The sequence below is a fragment of the Eublepharis macularius genome, chromosome 5, assembly GCF_028583425.1.
Source record: "Eublepharis macularius isolate TG4126 chromosome 5, MPM_Emac_v1.0, whole genome shotgun sequence".
Classification (NCBI taxonomy): domain Eukaryota; kingdom Metazoa; phylum Chordata; class Lepidosauria; order Squamata; family Eublepharidae; genus Eublepharis; species Eublepharis macularius.
In genome coordinates, this window is record NC_072794.1 from 74,798,973 (window position 1) to 74,824,308 (window position 25,336).

Here is a 25,336-nt window from a genome sequence, read left to right on the forward strand (position 1 = left end):
TAAAGCAGGAACCCATGAATTCTAATCCTACCATATTTTGACCCAGGGCAAAAATGATCATGTATCTCCTTCATGTTCCCATCTCTTCTAACACAGCCCTGGATAATTATTAGTTATTTTAAATGTATTACATTTATGTTTCTCCCCCTTTCTCCCCAGGTAACACAGACGGAAATTTCATAGTTACCTCTTTTTATTCTAAAGAGAGAGAGAGCGAGAGAGCAAGAGAGAGATCCTCTTTGTTCACATTGAACGTAATCAGATGTATTTATTTTAAGATTTATTTTAAAAAACTGTCTCTAAACATTGAAACCAAAAACTTGCTAAAAGAAGTTCTTTGATGATTGAGGGTTATAATTTATTTATTTAGTCAATTTCATTTCCACCCTGACTCCAGTGAGTTGTGTGCTGTCTCCCTCCATTTCCCCCTCACGACAGCCCTGTGACCCAGGCTAGGTTGAGAGAGAGTGACTGGCCCAAGGTGGGGCCAGCAAGCAAGTGGGGATTTGAACCCAGCATCATAACCAGTGTGCCATGCTGACTAGGACAGACCTCGACACATTTTCTTTGGATATAGGAGCCACTCCCAAAATTTAGGACTCACTTTTAGCATTCAAGGTTTTGTATTTTAACAATCACATTTTCTAATTATTGCTACCATAAAGCCTAATCCTAACTTTTCCTACAGTGTTTTGAAATTTTACTAATGTTACTATGACAAAACTGTTGTAATATATAAATAAATATGGGGGTAACCCATGGTTATCACCACCATAACAAAAAGCTAACCTCTAATCTTAACATCTCCCACCAATTTTTCATAATTTCATCCTTTTTTAAAGCTGGATTTAATTGAACACTTAAGACAGTATAGAAAGCATCTGGTTAACAATGAACTCATCCGCCATCACTAACAGGTGTCAATTAAAATCTGCATATAAAAGAAGACAATGGAACATATTCTAATAAGAAATATACAAACTTGGCACTTCCACTGAGAATTGCTGAGTGGTATGATAAAATAGTTGTCAAAAAAATAGACTCCATGATGAACTTTCCAGGCACCATAATGACCTGCCGTTTGGGCTTTGTCAAGCCCTGGGCTAGAATCCTAGGAATCTGTAATTCCATGAAAAGTTATCTGTATAGCTTTCTACTCCATGGGCTAAGTAAGAAATAAATCATATGTTGGATCCAGAAACCTAATTAAAGGATTCCATGTTTGGGCTGTTAGCAGAGTCCATTGTTTAGCAGAGGAAGTGTGATTATAGGTGGTTGTGAGCTGGTTCTGCTCACTAGTGTGCAGTAACAAAGCATACACTTGCTTATATTTAGAAAGGAAATAAGAATTCTTTATTGTAGGAACTCCATACTCTGATAGGAAAGGAGGAGAGACAGATCCTAACTACCTATCTAGTCTAAGGATGGACATGGATGCTAGGACAAGTCCTGCATCCATGTTTCCACAATGGAGGGAGGAAAGGAAAGAGATGTTGCCTGGAACAAAACCAGGAAGAGAAGAAGTGAGAGGGAGGAAGTCAAGAGAAGGAAATCCTGAGAATAGCAATCTACATATCAAAGGATAGTCAGAGCAGTAAATAGAGTGCCCTGACCTCTCTATCTTTCTTTGGTTTGCCCCCTCTGCAACCTGAGGAAAAGGACAGTGCTGAATCCTCCTCTTCCAACACTAAAGAACTGAGCATTTTATTAGGCCTACATAGTATGAAGACTGGGGCAGGGAGTTGTGCTCTATCTTACCTGGTATATATGTTGTCGTGTTCTGACTGGGGATTTTTTCCCACAAAATGTCATGCTGGTAATCACTATGCCAACCTGCACAAGTCCATTCCACTATGTACCACAAGACTGTTTTTCCAATGGACATGGGAAGTTTCCACATAACATAAATTCCCTTCTGTTCATGATGAATAATTTGCATATCAGTAGGGGGTGGAAAATCTACATGGGGAAAATTAGAGAACAATGAATTTGAAGCAATTCCACTAATCCTCATCTTGAAAGGAAAAAGGGCTTTGCATCTTAAAATAAATTAAGAAATGACTGAAACAATGCACAGACACAAAGCAGAATATGTGAGCATATGAGAATATGAGCATATGAGAATATGAGCATATGAGAATATGCTCAGCTGTAATACAGATGAGTCAGAAGAAATACTTAATAAACCAGTTGGTTAGTTTATGAACCATTTTGACCCAGTTAGAGTGATAGATATTGACATGATTCTGGCATATGTGAAGACCACATACAAAGCCTTTCATGGCCTTGGCCTCTCATAGCTGCAGGACCACTCCTCCCCCTATGCTCCGCCATGGCAGCTTCACTTATCTGAATAGGGCCTTCTGCAGATACCACCATGCAGTTGGGCTAAATCAGCTGCCTGAACACACACATTCTCTGTTGTGGCCCCACCTTATGGAATGGCCTGCCTGAAATGGTCAGGGAAACTCCCACTATCTTGATTTTCCACAAGTGATGCAAAACTGAATTGTTCAGGAGGGTTTTTCTTTTACTCAGGTAATAGGACTGTGCTGTAAGAAATGTCTCAGAGAGAACCTTTTGGTAAAGGGATAGGGACTGTAAATGATACTACTGGGTACTGTCTGTTTATGTAGAGATGCTCCTACTGGGTAGTTTGCACATCATTAAATATGTCATGTTTAATTACTTATGCTTGGTTTCAGCAGTGTTTGTATTGTCGAAGGCTTTCACGGCCGGAGAACGATGGTTGTTGTGGGTTTTCCGGGCTGTATTGCTGTGGTCTTGGCATTGTAGTTCCTGACGTTTCGCCAGCAGCTGTGGCTGGCATCTTCAGAGGTGTAGCACCAAAAGATAGAGATCTCTCAGTGTCACAGTGTGGAAAAGATGTGGCAGGTCATTTATATCTACTCAGGAGGGGTGGGACTGAGCTGAGTCATGACTCAGCTCAGTCCCACCCCTCCTGAGTAGATATAAATGACCTGCCACATCTTTTCCACACTGTGACACTGAGAGATCTCTATCTTTTGGTGCTACACCTCTGAAGATGCCAGCCACAGCTGCTGGCGAAACGTCAGGAACTACAATGCCAAGACCACGGCAATACAGCCCGGAAAACCCACAACAACCAACTCAGCAGTGTTTCCTCTCAGTATTTGGATTTATGCTAATTTTAAAATTTATGCTTGCTTTCATATTGCTGCAACCCATATTCTGTTGTACTGTTCACTGAACGTCCTAGCTGTTAATCAACTGCACAATCTCAGATATATTTCTTGGTGAAGCTAAGAGTGTATAACTCTCTATAACTCAGGATTAATTATAGGTAAGTAGATGAAGACAGATACAAAACCAGAATTTGAGTGGAAGAAAAATGGGCAAGCAATCATATGGTGGGGAGCAGAAGTGCCCAGGGAGCTAACTAGCCCCTATGCCAACAAATCTGGCATTTACATTGGCATAAGGCAAGTTTTGCTGCCCAACTCCCTGGCCTGGGGGGGGGCAAATTCTCGTGCCAGTGTGGGAGTGAGCAGGCCATGAGCTTGGCTGAGAGTTAGTTGGCTTCCTAAATTGCTCCAGGTTGTGTAACTTTCCCAAACAGCAGCAGACAGTTACACTATGAAAAAAGATGGTGTAGCCAATAGGCAAAGGGAAATGTCAACACACACACACACACACACCCATGCAGTCCTGCCCAAATGGCCCAGAGGAGCACAGGATACTAACTACAGCAGCATCCAATCCCTTTGGGCCCTGATGGTAGCCAAACCCCCTCCAAAGCACCCAAGCATGCCCTCCATCCTTTCAAATGTCCCTGAACTCAGTAGGTAGTGAGTATGGCATAGGGTTCTGTCTCAAAGCTCCCTGCCATACAGACTTAGAGTGTGAGGCACCTTGGTGGTGGCAATTGGGCAAGCACTTTGCACTTACACCTGGACGGGAGAGCCAAGTCCAGAATGTTTGACTACATTTCTCATTGCAGATTCCTAACAGGTCCCTCATCTCCAGAGGCTTGTCTCAAAAGGGTGAGGATGCACTGACAGGTAAGCAAGAACAGGGGATCCATCCACCAACCCTGGCACTATTGTCCACATCCGCCTCCCCAGTTCCCCTTGCCTGAGGCTGGGTGCTGCCCTCACAATAATGGCCTCTCCAACTGAGGCAAATAGCAAGTTGGAGGGGGGGAAGCCTGAACTTGGCCCTCAGGGCACCATGGCCCATGTCTAACAATGGGGCAGGCTCCCAGGGAAGTGTACTTGACAGAGTCACCTTGGGGGAGGGAGGGATGCTTGCAGCCCATCACAGGACTGCTTGCAGACTCCCTTGACTGGACTCCCCCCACTTTGGGCAGAGAACAGCCTACAAATGAGGGTCAGGCTGGAAGCTGCCCCTCTATGTCTCCTCAACAAGGGAGCCAAGCAATCCTGGGACTCATTTCTGTGCAGGAACAGAGCCCAACTCCTCCTCTTCCTCCTCCTCCTCTTCTTCAGCAGCTGCAGCAGCAGCAGATACATCTCTGGCATCCACAGAGCTTCCCCACGTTGGATGGGTGAAAGTCATTGGGATGGCAGAAGCATCTGCCTCAATGCGTCTCCTGAATCCCCCTGCCCTCAGCATGGGGCTATGGTTCCTCCCAGGTTGCTGCAGACTTGGGTGTGGCTGACACTGAGGCCGAGCCCTTTGACAATGCAGCACATCTCTCTTTTTTCCCTTTGCGCAGCTGTTCAGCCAGGACACCTGGGACACCTGAGGTCATGTGCATGGCCATTACAGTTCCCGTCACTCTGCTCAGAGAGTGTTTTCAGCCTGGCTCCTGGAGCATCCTCTCTCAGGGAGCAGTTTCACTTGGGAGTCTTCCTTCGCTCGTGTGAGCGTGCAGCACTAGGGATGGCTCAGCCTGCCTCCACATGTTGGCAACCTGGGTCCTGGGATCCCTTCATGAGTTGCGGCTTAATAAAGACTGGGTTGTTCCACAACTCAATCCCTGTCTGTTTGCTTGTGCGTGGATGGCACTAGCCCCTTGCCCCTCTCTGACCCAGCTCCCCCTCACCCCCCAGCTATTATTTCCCTGTAGGGCTGCCTCTTCACATATCCCAGAAGGAGGGTTGTGGCCCACGGGTAGTAATGCAGGGGTGGCTCCAGTAGATTTTCTAGGTGTCAGAGGACCTCCATTTTGTTTTGCTGCCCAATGGAGCAGTGGTCCAGTGGCACCTTGTAGGCTGAGCCCACACTTAACTCCCCACCCTGTTCTTTCCCCTCACATAAACTGCAGGGGGCTGGGTGCAACTGGGAGGTTTCTCCAAGATGGTGTGTGGTGGCTCTGGGGTGGAGGTCTCTGGGGGAATCCCACACTCTGCCACAGCACTTCTGGGGTCTGATAAGCTGTGAAGATTGTTAGCGCATGGGGGGATCCAAGGTGGATGCTAGGGTGCTACTGCCATGGGTGCAGCAACATACCAAATTGATGAGCAGCATACCGGTCAAAATGATGCTCTCTGGGGTGCTGTATCAGCTTAGCCATCCTGTTCCCTCTTTAGCTGTTTGTGGGGGAGGAGGGGAGAGTCAGGCCTGGGGCTTCAGCCTGTCCCTGCCTTCTCCTCAAGTGCGATTTGATCCAGGATCCCCAGCCATGCCTATCCCCTTGCCTTTCCTTTGAGCCATGCTGATCTGTGTGATATTCTCTGCCTGGTCCCATGTTGCAGGTGGTGACCTCAGAGTTTCGGCAGGGTGCCTAATCCCTGCTGGCATGTCTCTTGGGAATCTCCTCTCCCCGTGCTGGGATATTTTTGGTATCAATGCCTTTCTGTTCTTACTTTCCAAGGGAAGGGGGTTTGTAGCTTGGAGCAGGGGGTATTTGCGAGCGTGTAGCACTTTTGCTGCCAATCTGGCCCTCACCATCAATGGGGTGGGCTCCCTGTCTGCTGCTTGGGTGTGTGTTCCCACCAAGCTGGGAAGGGGGCCTCTTGAGCCAAGTGCCTCTGTTAGGGTGCTGCATTTGTGGGTTCTTTCCATCCTGAATGCTGGCTTTGGGGTAAGGGTAGTGGTATTGAGAGGCAGCAGCCACATTAGCAGCCAGAGATTGCCCCATTGGTAGCTGCCTCACCATCAATGGGGTGGGCTCCCTGTCTGCTGCTTGGGTGTGTGTTCCCACCAAGCTGGGAAGGGGGCCTCTTGAGCCAAGTGCCTCTGTTAGGGTGCTGCATTTGTGGGTTCTTTCCATCCTGAATGCTGGCTTTGGGGTAAGGGTAGTGGTATTGAGAGGCAGCAGCCACATTAGCAGCCAGAGATTGCCCCATTGGTAGCTGCCACTCATGAAGGTGTCAATGGCAGCTGTTTTGTGATTAGTGGATGCTATTGGAGTTTAAACGGAGACTGAAGAACTTGCCCTGCTGCCTGTGCCTGGCCAGGTTCACCCATCGGCATATCTCCCTCCTGAAAGTCCTTAGGGAGAAGACTAGCACCACTGAAGTTACACAGCTGTCTCCATGCCTCCACCACAGCACCCCTTAGGACTGCGCTGCTGGAGTTTTTGAGAATGTTGCCTAGGAATAGTTATTCCTTCTTTTAGTTATAGGTTAGAGTATTTTAAAGATATTATATATTAGACTTATTAATGTGTGCATGTACGAGAACTCCCTCTCTGTATGTTTTTGTAGATACCCTTATGAGACAACAAATCTTGAAATGTATCAATGTGCACTGGCTTGGGTCCCAAGGAAAATTACCACTGATGGAAGGGTTTCCATTATTTTATTGTCTCCCCCTCCTGCTGCACCACCCAATGTTCCCTGAATTGCTGGGGACACCCATGAAAAACATGAACGTAGAGTCATGAGATCTGCCCCAGGAGGAGAGAATTGTCCAAAATTGCTGCTGTTTCTGACAGCAGAAATTTTAAGTGATTGGTGCCCTTCATTCTTCTGGGTAGTGTTTACAGTTATGAGCTGCCTTGCTCAGCCATGAAGCTCAGCAGACCCATGGCAGCTGGATCCAGCAGAAAACCTCTGCTAAAGGTGTGATTTTTGTCAATTTGTTTCTCCTTCAGCAGGCTACTGGCTCCCTTGTCATGCTGTACCTGGGGTGCATTTTAGGCTGCAAAGAAAGTGGGAGGTTGGCAAGTTCCACTCCACTAATGGAAATCCCTTCCACCAGTGAAAGTTTTCTGTAGTATCCAGGGCCGGCTCCAGCATCACCGGCACCTGAGGCAGCTTAATGCTGCCTCTGTGTGCACATGCGTGCTCGCGTGCGCACCGGACTGTGTGATGACGTTACTGTGTGTGATGTCATCATGCAGGTGCATGGGGGGCCTTTCAGCCCTCCCGTTCAGTTGCTCTGCAGGCCAGGTGCAGCTGGCTGCCCTGGCCGCCGGCTGTGCCTGGCCTGCAGAGCAACTGAATGGGAGGCTGCCCGCTCAGCTGCCCCACGCTGCCGCCGCCAGCATGTGCTCCTGGCCAGTGGTGGTGGTGGCAGCTCCATGGCGCACACACCTGCCTCTGGGCCAGCACTCCTCCGGCACCTTAGCGCCCTGAGATGGCGGCCTCACCAGCCTCAATGGGCAGGCCAGCCCTGGTAGTATCCAAACCATGGGTTGGATACAATAATCTGTCAGCAGGAGGCTCTTATCATCACAGATCTTTCTGGTGTTCCTCTCTACTTAGCAGTCTTATCTGACCCTGAGAAAATTGATTCCTTGGGTTGTAGGATCCATCTGGACTAAAAGATATGGGGCTGCAAAGTGGAAGGCTAGTTGACAAATTTCTCTTTGTGCTTCTTCCATTAGAAGAGCTATGCTGATGAAACAAAGAGAAGGATTTCATCCTCTTCTGCCTCTTTAGCATAGCCTCCCAACCCACATGGCTTTTATTAACCCTAGGAAAATCAAAAAGAGTCCAGTAGCACCTTTAAGACTAACCAATTTTATTGTAGCACTCTTTTTGATTTTGCTACTACAGACTAACACGGCTAACTCCTCTGGATCTATTAACCCTAGGAATCAACTTTCCTGGGCTGTATGGGATTGACGGGGGAAAGGAAGGTGGAAAGATCTGTAATAAGACCTACTAATAGTGGGCAATTCTCTGCCCCTGCCCTCAATCCCTCATCCTTGATAATTTGAGGAACAGGAGAAAAAATGGGAGGAAATGGTATTGATGGTGACATTTCCCTAGTGACAATGGTTTACCACTGAAATTAGGGGAAATTCCTAGAGCATCACCTGGAAGTGATGTCACTTCCTTCTGAAACTTCACTCTCCTGCAAAATCTCCCTGCATTTGCTAGAGCAAATGTCTGTGGTCCTGATGCCCATGGATTTCTGGATTTAAAACAAATGTATACTAAATTGAGCTCCTTGGAAGGAGGGCAAAATACAAATGTGATTGGCAGGATAGCTAGAATGTTTGTACCACTGAAACTAGTAGCAGAAGGAAGTAGGTATAGTCTCTTATTAATACAGTTTGCTGCAGAGGGTCCAAGCAAGATATAAGGCTGCTTATAGATACTAGGGTATATCCAACCATTTGCAGATTGTGGAGCAGGACTTTCTCACTTCCTTCTCTCATTGCATTCCACTGAGAACCCTGAAATTTGGTTCCTGGGGTCAGCAGACCCTCAGGAACAACATCAGTGGCAAAGTGGGAGTCTGCAGACAGAGAGGGGATTGATAAACATTGTGGCATCCTATTCCAAAGACTTATGGGCCATCAAGTCTTTGGAAAAGAGTGATAGGATACATCCCCAAGTTAGGAAGTGTCATAAGGATAGTCCCCTCTCTTCAGGGCCAGCATGCCCATAGAGGCCAGGTAGGCGGTGGCCTCAGGCGCGAGGGCACTGGAGAGGCGCTGGAGGGGGTGTCAGGGGCAGAGGCGCACGCTGCGGAGCTGGCGTGGCTGGCCCGCAGCTGCTGCAGCCAGCCAGCCCCGTGCCACTGCCGCTGCTGCCGCCGCCACATGACCCGGCCGGGCGCAGCAGCCACGAGCTGCTGCCGGGGCAGCATGCAGAGCGTGGAGCAGCCTCCGCCCACCACCCCAGCCATCTGCTGGCGAATGCCCCTGGCTTGCGCTGCGCGATGACGTCATCGTGCAGTCCGTGGCGCGCGCGCTGTGCGCGCGCCTGGGGGGGGGGGGGGTTGCAGCAGGCGCCAGAAACCCTGACGCTGGCAGTGCCTCTCTTTAATCAAATATGACAAAGCAATGTTCAGTTCTGAGCATTTTTGCATACTATTATGACTTACCATGATAATTAAAGGACTGTTGGTTCACCGTAATGTTTGCAGGTTTGGAACTTCCTTTTGAATTTTGTGCTGTCACATAGACACTGGTCACTGTTGCAGGCACCCAAATGTTGCATTTTGTCTCTGTTGTATTACATAAACTCATAATTTCCCCTTGGTTTTCACAGAACACACTGTAACTCAGAATTTGTCCTCTGCTTTCTTTTGGAAGAAATGGCTGGAAGCAATATCAAAATAATTAGAGGTCACTATTTTTGCTTTCCTAGTCCAACAGTTTAATGGTCACAATATCTATGATAAAAACATGACTGAACCAGCAGCTCCCTGTCACCTGAAGAATATACGACATACAGGCATGTGCAATAGTAGCCTAACCGCCCATTTGGATGAGGAAAACCCATTAGAGGAGCAGGAAGGGCAGAGATAGAGCCGTCTTTACTGTCCTTTCATCTGTCCAAACTGTGCTGTCCTCCCCAGTGGCTTTTCATGTGAACACATAAATCTGCCTTATATTGAATCAGAAATTCATCTGTCAAAGTCAGTCCTGTTCACTTGGACGAGCAGTGGCTTTCCAGGGTCTCCAGCAGAGGTCTTTCCTATTACCTACTATCTGGTCCTTTTATCTGGACATGCTGGGGAATGAACCTGGGACAAAGCAGATGTTTACCATTGAGCTAAGGCCTCCTTTATCTTCCTCTGTTCAATTTTTTTATGCTAACTAGAAAGTAAGAAAATAAAAAAATACACATTCTGGATATCAAAATTATAAAATTAGCAATACATTATTATATTAATAGTAAAGTGTCTGGCCTATACCAATCATGAAAACAGCAAAATCAGGCTACCTAGTAGCAAGGGAGAGGTCTTTCCATATGCAGGGATATAAACAAAAATTAATTTCTAAATTAACCAAAAGAATGGAAAACACTCAATAGCAGGTGAGTGTCAATCAAAGGGAAAAGAAGGGAGAACAGGAAATTAAACCAGCCCTGACAATTTATAGAATGCTGGATAGGTAGATTGAGAGGTGGGGTGATTTCCAAATTATTTATCTCTTCCCCCCTGATTCCTCATGGTCTTACAGTTTGCACAGATCATTATATTCAATTATAACATTTGCAATGTTACTAGTGTTAGATCGTCTAGGAATTTCACCCATTTCAATCCTCCATCAAAACATAGTATTTCTGCTTCCCCAAAACTTGTTTTATATGATACATTCCCATATTATAACTTGCCTTGGGGTACTAACCATAATTCAGTACATACGATTTTAAAAAAAGATAAAAGTAGTCCCCTGTGCAAGCACTGAGTCATTACTGACCCATGGAGGGGGACATCACATCATGATGTTTTCTTGGCAGACTTTTTGTTCTGGGGTGGTTTGCCATTGCCTTCCCCAGTCATCTACACTTTGCCCCCAGGAAACTGGGTACTCATTTTACCAACCTTGGAAAGGTGGAAGGCTGAGTCAACCTTGAGCTAGCTACCTGAACCCATCTTCTGCCAGGATCGAACTCAGGTCATGAGCAGAGCTTGGGCTGCAGTACTGCAGCTGACCGCTCTGTGCCACAGGGCTCCTACATACTATAAAACTGTCATTTACTATGTTACATTGAACTTTGAAGTATTTAGAACTTACTGTTCTCTTAAACTCATTGCCATATGAGATGGTTTCCACTGGGGATAGAACAGGTCTAACTTTAGCTTTATAGTTATACCTACCCTTCTAAGGTATCATAAAATTTTATTTTTCATCATCTTTGTTCTGTCTTAAAGCTGTACAAGGGAATATGTTAAGACAACCACAGAATAATCATATTTCAAGCAGCACTATAATATATTCTGCTATAAATGGATTCAGAAAAGGAAGAGGCACTAGAGATCACATTGCAAATTTATGATGGCTAATGGAACAGAATGGAATTTCAGAAGAAAAACAGCCTATGTTTTATAGATTACAGCAAAGATTTTGACTGTGTGGGTCATGAAAAGCTATGGATGGTGTTAAAAAAAATGAGATGTGGAACTAGAAAAGATCCTTAAAGATAAGGATATCTCTTTGGGAACCAAGATCAAAATAATCCAAACTATAGTATTCCCCATGACTATATATAGATGTGAAAGTTGAACAATGAAGAAAGCTGACAGAAGAAAATTGATTCATTTGAAATGTGGTGGCGGAGGAGAGTTTTACAATTACCATGGACAGCCAAAGAGACAAATAAGTAGGTTCTAGACCATATCGAGCCTGAATTCTCCTTAGAAGCTAAAATGAGAAAACTGAGGCTATCTTACTTTGGTCACATCATGAGAAGACAAGAGTCTCTGGAAAAGCAAAACAGGAAAATTTGAAGGCAATAAGAAAGAGGAAGACCCAAAGCGAGATGTCTGGACTCAATAAAAGAAGCCATACCATGTAAGATCTGAGCAAATCTGTTAATGATAAGACGTTTTGGAGGTCTTTCATTTATAGAGTCACCATAGTTCGGAGGCAAGTTGACAGCATATAACATATACACATAAATGCAGCATCAAAATGTGTAACATCAAAATACTGTTGTAAGATAAACATATTTATGTCTCACTCCACTTATTTTTTTTCAATGATCTGGCTTTATTTTTTTAAAACTACAGCATAAAAATATTGTACACTTTTTTAATGCTTAAACACAGTTTGGAGCAGGATTATGATAGTAACTGCCAGTTTGTTAATCTTATATTATACTTCAAGCTGTGTATTTAAATGATAAATAACCTCTTTTTGCTTCATTCTATAAATGGCCGTATAATACTTCAAAATGGTCATCATTAGTAAATAAGTACTGTTTTTATATCTTGCTTACAAATTTCCTCCCCTGCCCTTTCTATTTCAAAAAGTTTTATAAAGACTATGAATAATACTGGGAAATAGAGGGCACAATAATCTAATTCCTCAACAGAACAAAATTGGGTGGAATAGCAGCCTCTTTATGAACCAATTATGTAATAATTTGAGGTGAAATAAAAATTGATCTGCCAGTTCAGATCTTTAAGCTATAAATAAAAGGCTCTACTCCATCAAGAAAACCCAGAAATTGTGCATTGGATACAAACTGTGCAGTTTTGGATCCTAAAATGTCCTCCCCGTTACAAAAGTAGAAAGGTAACATTGTTTTATTTTTCTTTGCCTTGTTAAATCAAGTTCTCTTCTTATATGTGTGTACTGAGAGGACTGAATCTAGCATGCTTTCCTGGAACATGAGATAGGAATACCAGAAATGCAATGCCCGAGAAGGCTTTTTCCTCCTGTCAAGTCCCCATAGGGATTTCAAGGGAAGAGACATTCAGAGGCCTGCCATTGCTTGCCTCTCAGTAGCACCATTGTCTTGCTTGGTGGTTCCCCATTAGAGATGGGCACGAACAGGGGAAAAAACCCAAACACGATGTTTGTTGTTCGTTGCCATCCACAAACAAGGATTCATGAACATCAATGGACACGACATGTTCACGAACATGTTCGTAGTTAGAGGTTCCTGGGAGCCAGAACAGCCCCCTTGGGACTTAGCTGAACTTGAGCCGGGTAAAGGAGAGTCCGTGTCTCTCCCCCTTTCATGTCATTTTCTCTTCACAGCGGCAAAAACTGGACTGTCTGCTGGAAGCTAATTGAGGAGTTACAAACTGACCTTCCCAATGTCCAATACCCACCAAATTTGCAGGGGACATAGTCCTCACTGTTCTCTGAAGACTCCCAGAGTTTCAGAGAGATTGGACCCTGGGAAAGACATGATCCATGGGTCCCTCCCTTTCCTGTCATTTTATCTTCACAGCGGCAAAAACTGGACTGTCTGCTGGAAGCTACTTTGAGGGGTTAGAAACTGACCTTCCCAATGTTCAATGCCTACCAAATTTGCAGGGGACATAGTCCTCACTGTCCTCTGAAGGCCCCCCCCCAAGTTTCAGAGAGATTACATCCTGAGAAAGGCATGATCTATGGGTCCCTCCCTTTCCTGTCATTTTATTTTCACAGTGGAAAAAACTGGACTGTCTGCTGGAAGCTACTTCGAGGGGTTACAAGCCAGAAGGAAAGCCAGAAGGAGTTCAGACAGTCCATGCCTATGTTGCCAGGGGAATTGATTGAAAGGCACCAGACTGCCTGGCTTTACGAACGGCTGACGAACGCCATGAAGAGGGCCTGGAACGAACACCTGTTGTTCTGGAACGGGGCCTCACAAACAGCTTGCTCACAAACAGTGGATTGGGCTGTTTGTGGCTTTTTTTTGTTCATATTGCTGTTCGTGCCCATCTCTATTCCTCATCCAAGTACTAATCGGGGCTGACCCTGCTTTGCTTCCAAGATCTAATGAGGTTGGGCTAGCCTGGGGTATCCAAGTCAGGTCGTTCCATATTATTTTATTATTAGAAAAGGGCTTATATCTAATAGTAAGATGACTGGCTCCCATAGCAATCACAAGAGCTTAACAACCAGTCCACTCACAGAGAAGGAAGGGGATTCAAGGTAATCGAGGAGTCCCCTGGTCTGCAGAAAATGTGAGTAGCATCAGCTCTGATTAGTACTTGGACGGGGAGCCATCAAGCAAGACAATGGTGCTACTTAGAGGCAAGCAATGGCAGGCCTCTGATCAAAGCAAAAATAGAAAACACACGAAATGGTTGGATGAATACTAAATATGCTTCAGGAGTAGACATGGGCATGAACAGCATTATGAACAGAAAAAACCCTCAAACAGCCTGTTTGTCTGTTCGCGAACAAGCCTTTCGTGAGGCTCCATTCTAAACGAACAAGTGGTTGTTGCAAGCCTCCTTTGTTGCTTTTGTCAGCCGTTCATCAAGCCAGACAGTCTGGGGCCTTATCAATCAATTCCCCTGGCAATGGCAGGGACTGAACTCTGTCTGAACTCCTTCTGGCTTTCCTTCTGGCTTTAACCCTTCAAAGTAGCTTCCACCAGAGAGTTCGGGTTTTGCCACTGTGAAGAGAAAATGACAACAAAAGGGGAGACCCATGCATCATGCCTTTCCCAGGGTGCAATCTCTCTGAAACTTGGGGGGTCTTCAGAGGACAGTGAGGACTATGACCCCTGCAAATTTGGTGGGTATTGGACATTGAGAAGGTCACTTTGTGGGGTGTTTAAAGGGCCCTGCCCCTTGCACGTGGCAGGAAAAGGCCCTTTAAACTATCAGCTGGCAGGCGGCAGGGGGGAATACCCCCTACCACCTACCAGCTGATAGTTTAAAGGGATCTTTAAGGGGCCACAAAAAACAAGCAACGAATATGTTTGTGAACAGGGTCATGTTCGTTACTGTTCATTATTCATTGTTCGTGGATGGCAATGAACAATGAACAGCTTGTTCGGGGTTTTTTCCCCGTTCCTGCCCAGGTCTATTCAGGAGACATGGATTAACAAAAGCCATTGAGAGTTGGATGAAGGAAAGATAGGGGACAGGATATTAATTTTCTCCAGTCCCAAAGATTCCTGAAAGGAAGATAAGGAGGCAGGATTTTCAAATAGATTCTTCCTTCCATGATTCTTTGTGGGCCCCTAGCTTATATTTCATGACTGTTTCTGTTACTCTGAAATCAAAGGGAGATATTATAATTAACTGAAAGGCTATGTATGATGTGCTATTGAATTGGTTTGTCTAATTTCTATTACAAGAAGTAATATGGAACAAATTTCAGGAATATCCACTTCCCCAAGTTAAAATCACACAGAGGTCCTCCGTCTCAGTTGCAGCAGGAAAATGCTGGGTAAGTAAAAATTATGTGCTTTCTCTGCTCTGTTCTGGATCACAGTTCTTCATCATCCAAATAAGTCATCAGGCTACCATTACATGTATTTTCACTTAACATACGGTTAGGTTGTTTGACAGTTACAAAAAACTAAATGAAACTCTGCAAGCTATGTTGAGTCCTTGTTCTGGAGAAAGGTGGGATATTTTAAATTAATAAATAAGATTTCCATTAACTAATTCATGTTATTCCTAATGCTATTTGCACCAATGGTATAACCTCCTCTCATTCCACAGTAGCTATTCCTATCCATGGAGCTAGAGGATAACTTCTCCATTAATGTTTACACAAACAGTAGAGTAAAGGCTTGACTACTCTCATTCTTTTCTTTCGAGATTCTGAATTTAAAGAAGAGACACACTAGACCATAATTTGGCCAAATGGAGGCAATGCACACAAAGTTAAGTACTTTTAAGTTCCATGGATTTTGAAGTGAGAATTAAACATCTGCTTTGAAATTAATAGGTTTTGAAACTACCAAATTGGGGCTAGATTGTGCCCATTATGTTGAGTAGTTGTATCCATCATAACCTGCCCCTCCCCTGCAAAAAAAGTATCCTTCTTATTCTTCTTTTCTCTTTTTATGAACAGTGAATTGAAGGAGTTCATGGAGTTCAGCTGTTCCTCTATTCCTATCCTCTGCAGCCTTTTTAAAAAACTGCTCTTGAGAGTCAAGTCCCCCTTCAAGAATGGGGAACTGTCAGATATTGATATTGTCCCCCAGTTCTTCTGCAAACTCTTGCTCTTTTCATGGGAGATCTTATGTAAGAAGGGAAGAGAATTTTTCTCCTAAAGCAAAGAGTAAAGTGAGGTGGTATACAACCACAGGATGAATTCTTCCTGGTGTTGACTCCAACAGAATGAACTGTTTTAAACTTTCATATGTCTTGGATTTTTAGACCATGAACATAAGGTCATCCTAAGCTTTAAACATTACATTTTTAAACTCTAAAACAGAGACACAATTTGAAATGTGCTCAGTCTGGAAAGTAAAACAGTATCACCTTGATTAAGATGGTTACTTCTTGGCTACCATTCTGGTATTTTGGTCCCAGATATCTCCACACATCAAGTACTGAAGATGGTTCTGCATTTAAGACAATACATAAAGAAGCTGAACATTGTATTTCTGATATCTCCTTTTAGATGAACTACATGTTAACTATCATCAGTTTTTTCAGTTACCTGAAGTTCTCATCATAAATCAATAAAGAATTTATTGAAGAAACCCACATAATTGTTTGGAGCTAATGAGAGGAGCTGTTTTTAAAAGCTTTTTATAACAGTAGCAAGGCTGGGAAATGATCATATCCATGTGAGGTCTTGTGTTGCCACAAGTGAAAAGGGTTGGATCCACAGCAGCACAATCTGGCCCTCCTGGCTGGTGGACGAAGGCTTGAGGCCTAGGGTTGCCAGGTCCCTACACCCTCCCACTGGGAGGGGGACCTAGCACTTATCTCATGCCAGCAGTGTGGTGTTCCTTCATGTGTGTGCAGAGCACACGCGCACCCTGGCATCTGCACAATGACATCACTCCCAGAAGTGATGTCATCGTGCTGGCCACATGAGCGGTCCCACACTCTGTGTGGGGCCAATTCTGCCCATTTGGGGCACAGGAGTGCTCCCGTGGCTGGCATGATGACACTACTTCTGGGAGTGATGTTGCACCTGCTTGGAGCTCATGTGCTCAGCACGTATTCCTGGCATGTCTTCCCGTGGCGGGCAACCTCCGTGTGTTTGCCACCTCCCACCAATCACTGGCAGGTCAGTAGACGAGACAACCCCCCAAGAGTTTGCTTGCCACCGGTGGGCACATGGGGACCCTATTGAGGCAAGAGGCCACCTTTGCTGCCCCAGAAGGAAAAAGCAGAAGTGTCCCCTGCCCATATGAGTACTGCAAAGGCTTGGTGCCTTAAAAGGCAGCTCTGTCATCTGGCCCAGCAGTTGCTGCCTCATGGTCAGCCTGAGCAGAGCACACCTCAAGCTCTCTTGGCTGAGCTTCTCTGAGGTTGGCTTTGCTGAAAGCCCTCTAGTCTAGGCGGCAGCAGCTGCCTTAGAGAAGTGGTGAGATTCTCCTGGTTGCTACCTTCAAACTCCAGGGTGAGAGCCAGGGCCCAGCACCAGGCTCAGTGGTTTGGCAGAGACTTTTTTCTTATTTACATTTGAGGCCTGATGTCTATCAGTTGGGAGGGATAAAGCAGGGTTGTTATTCATGTTCAATGTCCTCAAAACGGGGCTGGTGAACCACCACCAGCCCCGTTTTGAGGACACTGAACATGAATAACAGTACAAAAGGGTTCTGTTTTTGGACTGGCCATTGAAGAACACATCTAGCTTATTATCAGGACTTGTTTAAACTGTGTATTGATTGCTTATTCCACAATTTGCATGATTTACATTTGTGTGTTTCATTATTTTAGTAAATAGTGTAGTTTAGTGCATTGCCTGTGTATCTACACTCTTGTTTTCTTGCTTTTTCTTTCTGCTTTATATAGCCAAATAAAGACCCAAACTAGTTTAATTTAAAGTTGCCTCTTGCTCTCTGTCTGGTCTATTATTTACACCTGAAATATTGCCCCCATGATAGCACCTGTGTACACATGGATTTGGGATCTCTTGTCTTGGAATTGAGAGGTGTACATATAAGAGCCACACGCATGTAGCCCCTTCTGGTTATGTCAAATGAGTTTATGTAATTATAAATTAATCTACCTTTTTTGTTGCTTCTTGGCCTCACTGCCTTGTTATGGGACAAGAACTAGTACAAAGGGGAAGGAGGTCATTTCTAGCTTTGATAAACCTAACATGCTTCATACAACATGCTTGATACAAGCATGTACAATATAACATGCTCGATACAAGCATGTTTCCATACAAATGGCTGTAAGGCATAGCAGCCATAGCTTCTGGAGCAGCCAATGGCCCATTGAAAAAGGTGATGCTATTTAAGGCTGTTCAACCTCATGATACGCATTTTTAACTATGGTGTTCCCCACCCCGCCCCCTTTGTCCCATCAGTGGTATTAGCTGGTCACTTCCAGCAGGAATTTGGGAGGTTTTTAAATTATTGTCCAAGGGGGATCTTTTTAAAGTCTGGTTTACATTGACTGGGATGGCATGAGATTATTAAATAGGGCTGGTCCTTAAGGGTTGGTTAGGTCTTAACTGTATGGATTAGGTGTTTACAAGTAACATAGATTGGCTAGCACACTTAGGATCTTTTGGCCATATTTTAATATTTTAAAATATTTCTGTGGGCTCTGGATACTGTTGCTGTGTGTTGCCTAAGTGCATATTCTTGGAGCAGAAAGGGTATGATAATTTGGCTTCCCAGTTTATGAATGTCCAGTTCATATTTTCCTTTGTAAAAATGAAACCAATAGAAATATTTTGCATATATTTTATGTGGGATTTTTCCACAGACTGTTGATATTCATTTTACTACGGTGAGGTAAAACATGCTACTCAAATCTTTTATTTATAGTTTTTTTGCTGAAGACGTCACAGGAAACAAAACCACAGTCAAAGATTAGAATCTCATACTTCTGTTCTTGAGAAAAAGCTTCCTTTGGTGCTGGAGTTTTTTTTGTATCCAAAAGCTCACTCTAGTGGGCTACCTGCAGCATAAATTGCTTGGTATTTTTTCATTACTTTCTTCTTTTCATTTGAGTAAAGAGGATGGGAAAGAGGGAACCATAACGCTTACCAGCCTCTGAAGTCATGTATGTTACAGGTTCACTCCATGTGCTCCAAAAACTTCCAGGTTGAATTAATTTGCATCTAACTTGGAACTCATACTTGGTGTTTGCATCTAAGTTGTACTCAGTGTAATGATCTCTCTTAAAATCAACAACCAGTTCTCTGACCTAAAACAGAGAAGCAATGGGTCAATTATGTATGTATCTTACTGATATGGACCAGTAACTCCCCATCAACATGTGTGATCCAGCTCTTTGCCTTTAGATTGTTCCAATAAACCTTTGCTGGGGTGAGTAACTCACATGCCAAGTTTCACTTGTAGTCTCCTTGTGACGCTCTTCGCAGTGGGTATCGTTGAATGCAGTTCGCTTCTCCCACTTGATTATAGTCTTAAATACTGGATAATCCACAGTTTCAGCCTGGGTTATAGTTGGTGTCATCGGTATCACTACAAGTGATACAAGAATAAGAAGTTTCTAAAAGGAATGTATACATTAGATCTAGCCTATGCTGATAAAGCTGCTAGTAATTTGTCCTTCAGCAAACTTCCGAAAAAAGTGGTTTCTAACCTTGAAGAGAAGCAAGTGAGGGTTTCTGTTTAAACTGATTATTTTCTTTAAAGGAAAAATATTCTGTAATCATATTCCTGAAGAAAACTTATTTTTGTAACATGAATATTGATACAATAGTTAACCCACAGGATTAACTCATAGTTAACCCATGGGATATTAACCATATAGTATCCTAATTATATAACAAGACCAAGTGTAGTGGGTTGGAGCTGGAGGCTGGGGTTCAAATCACCATAACCATGAACCCTGGCATCCTTGAGCCAATTGTCCTCTGTCTGTCCCACTTACCTCACAGGATTGTAGGGGTGAAAATGGAGCAGAAAAACAATTATGTATGCTCCTCAGAGCTTCTTGGAGGAAAGGTAGAGTAAGAAATTGTAACAAATTGTAATGATGAGTTTGTTTTTTGAGGAGACAATTTAGTGAATAAACATTTTTTTCTGTTTTTTATTATTAATTGTGAAGATGGTTTTGATGTTTTAAATAGACTCGAATTTGTATATTTATATTTTTGAGTTAGTTCTGGTTTAATTGTGCATTAAAACAAAAGCAAAAAGTTAATGCACTGTATGTAACTTTGTTTTCTCCTGCCAAAAAGAATATCATCCCAGGCACCGTTTATACTGAAGTATGACTGGTGTTTTATGTAGTTGGTTATGGAAATAATTTTTTCAATAGTAAAACTGCTGGCAGGATGTGCTTAAACAATTATCAGTAACTTTAACACATTCAGCTGCTTCAACACAACAACTGTCTGTCATGGGTATTGTATGGAAAGCATATCAAACTGGTAAACAATACATCGAGGGATTAACAGGTCTAAAAGTGTCATTCTGTGTATGATCTTCTGGGTCACTTACATCTCAGCAGATTATCAATGGCTATTGAAAGTGAGGGCTTGTCTGCAGTGTGACTTATTGATGTTTCTAAGGCGTGCACTGCCTTTTTTAAAAAAAACAGGCTGCCTATTTCTTCAGCTGTTGTGATTGGACTATCTCCAGAAAAAATGGACACGCACAAGTTTTCTTATTCACCTTATTGGTGGGTATTTTTGTGAATGAATTAGGAAAAATAGTATTACTGAGTAAAGAAGAAACAAACTTGCCTTTGCACTAAATGCCCTAGACAGTAAATGATAAATGGTTTCCTGACATGTGACCTGCTCTTTTCACCTGATGGAATGAACTAGGGCAACTGAAGAAACCATAAAGGCAGGCAAGATAACATGTCACTTTAGCCAACAGAGGAATTATGTCCAAGTATATGGCTAACTTGAAAATAAGACCTTCAGATGTTCTTCTTAAAAGTTTTAGCTGAAATATTTGTGCTTCAGCAGTTAATCTGGAACACTTTGTGCCACAGAGAAGAATTGCAGTGTAACAGAGGTGAAATACTTAAGTAGCTACAGCTAAACAATATATCATGAAGGCAAGCAACAACAATATTTGATGGTGTCTCAACTAATTCCAGATGTTTTCATTCTGGACCTTGAAGGTCAAGTGCTGGTTCAATCTAGTTCAAATCAGCAGTGAATTCAATGACTTGCTAGTGCTGTGCTGATCTATATTAGTTCAAATAGTTTAGGACGAGGATGGTCACATAGGGGATTATTGCAAAAATCTCCGTTCAACTTTATACTAGCTACAGAATTGTTTATAGCCTATTAGTCTACTCGTGTGTGGAGTTGTTGTTGGGACACCCTCATTCATGTAGACAATCACTTAATCATGCGATTCCCGGGAGCAGTGTAAAACACTATAATAATTAAACTACTGCAACTTTCAAAATATAGATAGCAGCTAGCTCTGTAAATGCAAAACAGTTCTCTTTGTAGAATAATGGTGTTCTTCAGAAGCTACATCTTCACACATCTGTCAAGATCTTAATCATATTATTTTAGTAATAAAACTAACAATAACAGCATTTTGCAAAAAGCATATCTGAATGACTGTACATTACCTGTCTCCTCGAGGTCAACATATAAGGGATCTGAATGAGCTGTTCCTAGGTCATTTTCAGCAAAGACCCAAACATAAAACCTTTGGCTTTTCTGCAGATAGGCCAGAGGGATGATAGATAAATTGCTGCTTGAAGTGAAGGTTTTGTTCTCTTCTGTCTGTAAACTGTAAACATCAAAATATATCAAGCTACATATAATTACACTGCAGCTATGAACCTCTGGGTTGAATTTTATGGTTTTGAGAGGGGGAGGCGCTTACAGAGGTGCATCTCTCCAGCAGCTCTCTGTCGCCCCTGAAAAACTATTTCCAGGAGTCAGGGCTGTGGTGTGGAAGGGAATCTGGTGCAACTGATCCACCAGATCTCTTGGTCCACCATGTTTCCTCTGCCAAGCTTTCCATTGGCATAAGAATGAGGTGTGTGTGTGGGGGGGTCATTTTACCTGATTTCCTCTCTTTGCTGCAAATTGAATGCAGTCGTGGGGGGGGGGGACTGAGTCAAGCTCCTGCACAATGCAGGAAAATTCATAGCACCCCTCCCCCACTCTCTCCAGTAACCCCTGATCAAAGCCCAGAGGAAGGCAAAAAACCTCCAGGATCCCTGGCCAATCTGGCCTAAAGGAAAATTCCTTCCTGACCCTAAAGTGACAGTTGGCATTACTGTGGGCATATAAGAAAGGGTCATCATGAGAGCCGAGCACTGGCTCATCCCTTCTTGCCCTCCTCCCTCTCACAATCTGCTCATTCATACTGAATCACAGAATTAGCATTGCTGACAGATGGCCATCTAGTCTCTGCTTTAACATCTTCAAAGAAGGAGAGCCCACCACTTCCTGTTCCACTGAGAAACAGCTCTAACTGTAAGAAAGTTTTTCCTAAAATTTAGCCCAAACTCTTTTGGTTTATTTTTAACCCATTATTTCTCATCCTACCCTCGGAGGCAGCAGAAGACAACTCTGCTCCATCCTCTGTGTGGCAGCTCTTCAAATGTTTGAAGATAGCTGTCATATCACCTCTCAGTCGCCTCCTTTCCAAGCTAAACATACCCAACTCCTCCAACGTTTCCTCACAGGATGGCCTCCAGATCTCTCACCATCTTTGTTGTTCTCCTTTGGATATGCTCCAGCTTGTCAAAATCCTTTGTATACTGCAGTGCCCAAACTGAACACATTACTCCAGATGAGTTGATACCATTACTTCATATGATCTGGACACTATACTTATGTTAATGCAGCCCAAAATCGAATTTGCTTTTATCACAGCTGCATAGGGTTGCCAGCCTCCAGCTAGTGGCTGGAGATCTCCTGGAATTACAACTGGTCTCCAGGCCACAGAGATCAGTTCACCTGGAGAAAATGGCTACTTTGGGGGGTGGATTCTATGGAATTATGCCATGCCAAGTTCCTTTCCCTCTCCAAACTCCACTTTCTCCAGGTTTCTTTAGGTTTCACCCCCCAGATCTCCAGGAATTTCCCAACTTGAAGCTGGCAACCCTACACACTGCTAACTCATGTTCCGCATGTGATCTACTAAGACCACAAGAATCTTTTTACATGCACTACTGCCAAGACAAGTCTCACCCATCCTACAGTTCTGCATTTCATTTTTTCTACCTAAATGCAAAACTTTTACATTATCTCTTGTTGAAATTCATTTTGTTACTTTTAGCCCAGTTTTCCAGACCATCAAGACTTGTTCAGCAACGTAGGCACATATTTTCAAGAACAGGGGAAATGTTTAAAAATAATGACAGAGAATGACTATTGAGATTTCCTGTCATTTTTAAACACCTCCTGAATAGTCATGGGCACAAACAGCATTACAAACGAAAAAAACCCACAAACAGGCCGCTCGGCTGCTCATGAACGGGCTGTTCGTGATGTGCCACTCCAGCCGAACAGGCGATCGGCGCAAGCCTTGTTTGTTGCGCTTGGCCACTATTCAGGAAGCTAGACACTCAGGCGCCTTCAATCAATTGCCTCGGCAACGGAGGGGGGAAGTGCCTAAATTCTGTCTGCACTCCCTCTGTCGCCCCGGACACCCCAATCAAAGCCCAACTTATCTTGATGGGCAGGTCTTCCTTCCAAGTGTGGAGCTGCAAATTGGTAACAATTGGTAACGTGGGAGCAGACACCAGGGCCGTTTCCAGACGGCTTACCTGCCCCCGGAACGTCACGCCACGTTGCAGGGAAAACACAAAATATCGCGTTTTCTTGTGCGAGTTTTGCGCAACGTCACTCCCCATGGTCCAGGAGCTGCTCCCCATGGTCCAGGACTTTGTGAGGAGGATCCAGGCGTGCATGGCCGAGCACTTGCATCCTCTGTGCCACAAGGTGCCATACCAAATGGCCTCCCTCTGTGACCCCTGGATCAAGGGCAGCATCGCCATGCGGGCGGGTCAGATGTTACACTGGAAAAAGGAGCTCCACAAAGCAGTGCTCTGTTACCAGGAAGAGAAGGCTGGCCTGAGGGAACTGGGCAGGGGTGAGGGCCGTGCAGTGGAGAAGGAGGAGCAGGAGGAGGAGGAGGAGGAAGAGGGGCGGGGGGAGTTGGGAAGAGAGCCATGCCAGGAGAGACCCTCCCAAATGGCCCCATTTGATCTCTGGGCCTCGTCAGTGGGCTGAATGCTTGGCTGCAGCACAGTGGGCACATCGCTCTTGGTGGAGGACTCGGCAGGGGCTATGGTGCAAGAGTACCAGGCGGAGCCCACCGAGCCGCCCCACTCTAATCCCTTGGAGTATTGGGTGAGCAAATCTTCCATCTGGCCGGACCTGTCCATCATGGCAACCAACATCCTGTCCTGCCCTCCCACCAGCATGCAGAGCGAGCGAGTGTTCTCCCACCTGGGAGACCTCCTCCGTCCCCGTCGTGCACGTCTGCACCCAGACCTGGTGGACATGTTGACCTTCGTGAAGGTCAACCTCAACCTCCTAGGGCATCCCTCCTTGGACTTGGACCTATCGGCCCTCTGAGCTTCTCCAAGTCTACTGTGGCTCTCGGCCAAGGTTCTGTGCAGCGGGCTCCAGCACTTCTCGGTTCTTGGGGCTGCCTCCATGGCTGGCAACCTCTGGTCCTCCTCTCCCAGACAAATTCCCCGACAGTCCCTCTGTCTACCTCTCCCTCTCTTGATGGCAACTCTACGACCCCTCCCCACAACCTGTCCAGCCCATCCTATCCTCTAGCAGACAATTCCCCGGACGGTCCCTCTTTCTTCTTTGCCGTCTGCGGTTGCAACCACTCCAACCCCTCCCAATGACCTCTCCTCTCCACCCCATCCTTTCCGCAAAGGCCAGACAGTGGGTGATGTCAGCTGCCGCCACTACCCTGCTCTGCTGCTGCTGCTGATTGTGGTAGGGCAACACAGCACAGGGGGCCCTATCTATGGGCTCCTGCTGACCCCTCTGGGTGGGGGGGAAGGGTCCCTCCCACCCCTCTGGGCGGGGGGGAAGGGTCCCTCCCACCCTTTCCACAAAGGCAGGAAGTTGGGTGTTGCCGGCAACAGCCTGCACTGTGACACAGGTGGGGTGGACTAGCCTATGCCACAGCAGTTTGTGAAATCCAACTCGGTGGATGTTGTGATCCTCCCAGTCCTGCTGCGCAGTGCAGCCATTAAGGCCATTTTTTCCTTGTCTAGCTCAAGGTCCCTCTTTGAACTTCACCATCTCAGGAACCACCCCAACCCTTCCCATCAACCTCCCCTCTAGTCCTGTGACCATCCCATCCTTTCTGCATAGGCAGGACGGTGGGTGATGCTGGTGGGAGCTTACACCACTTATTTGAAGTTCCTGTCCTGCCTGCGCAGGAAAGGTGTCTCAGACTGGTGTAGATTGCTCTATCACCACCTCATGGGGCTGCTGGTCCCTCTTTCAACCTCTCCCTGTCCAGAACCACTCTGACCCTTCCCCAACCTCTCCTGTCCTGCACGTCCAGCCCTTTCCGTCAAGGCAGGAAGGTGGGTGCTGCCTGGTGCTGCTGGTTTTGGCCACAAGGGGCAGCTCAGAAGCAGTTGCTGTCCCCTCTGAGCAGGGGGGAATGGGTCCCGTGCCGCAACTTCCATCCTTTCCATTAAGGCAGGAAGGTGGGTG

The 25,336-nt window shown here is 44.9% G+C and overlaps 1 protein-coding gene across 1 annotated transcript in view; it reads right to left on the minus strand.

Annotated features, from left to right (window-relative positions):
* The window catches only part of IL23R (interleukin 23 receptor), a 48,225-nt gene that overhangs the window by 12,524 nt on the left and 10,365 nt on the right, over positions 1–25,336 (minus strand). Inside the window, exons 5-10 of the mRNA XM_054980384.1 lie at positions 21,253–21,416; positions 19,024–19,169; positions 18,729–18,888; positions 16,027–16,109; positions 9,232–9,448; positions 1,759–1,959 (exon numbers count right to left, since the gene is read on the minus strand). Coding sequence (XP_054836359.1) covers positions 1,759–1,959; positions 9,232–9,448; positions 16,027–16,109; positions 18,729–18,888; positions 19,024–19,169; positions 21,253–21,416 — 971 coding nt within the window. The remainder of the gene's footprint in view (positions 1–1,758; positions 1,960–9,231; positions 9,449–16,026; positions 16,110–18,728; positions 18,889–19,023; positions 19,170–21,252; positions 21,417–25,336) is intronic.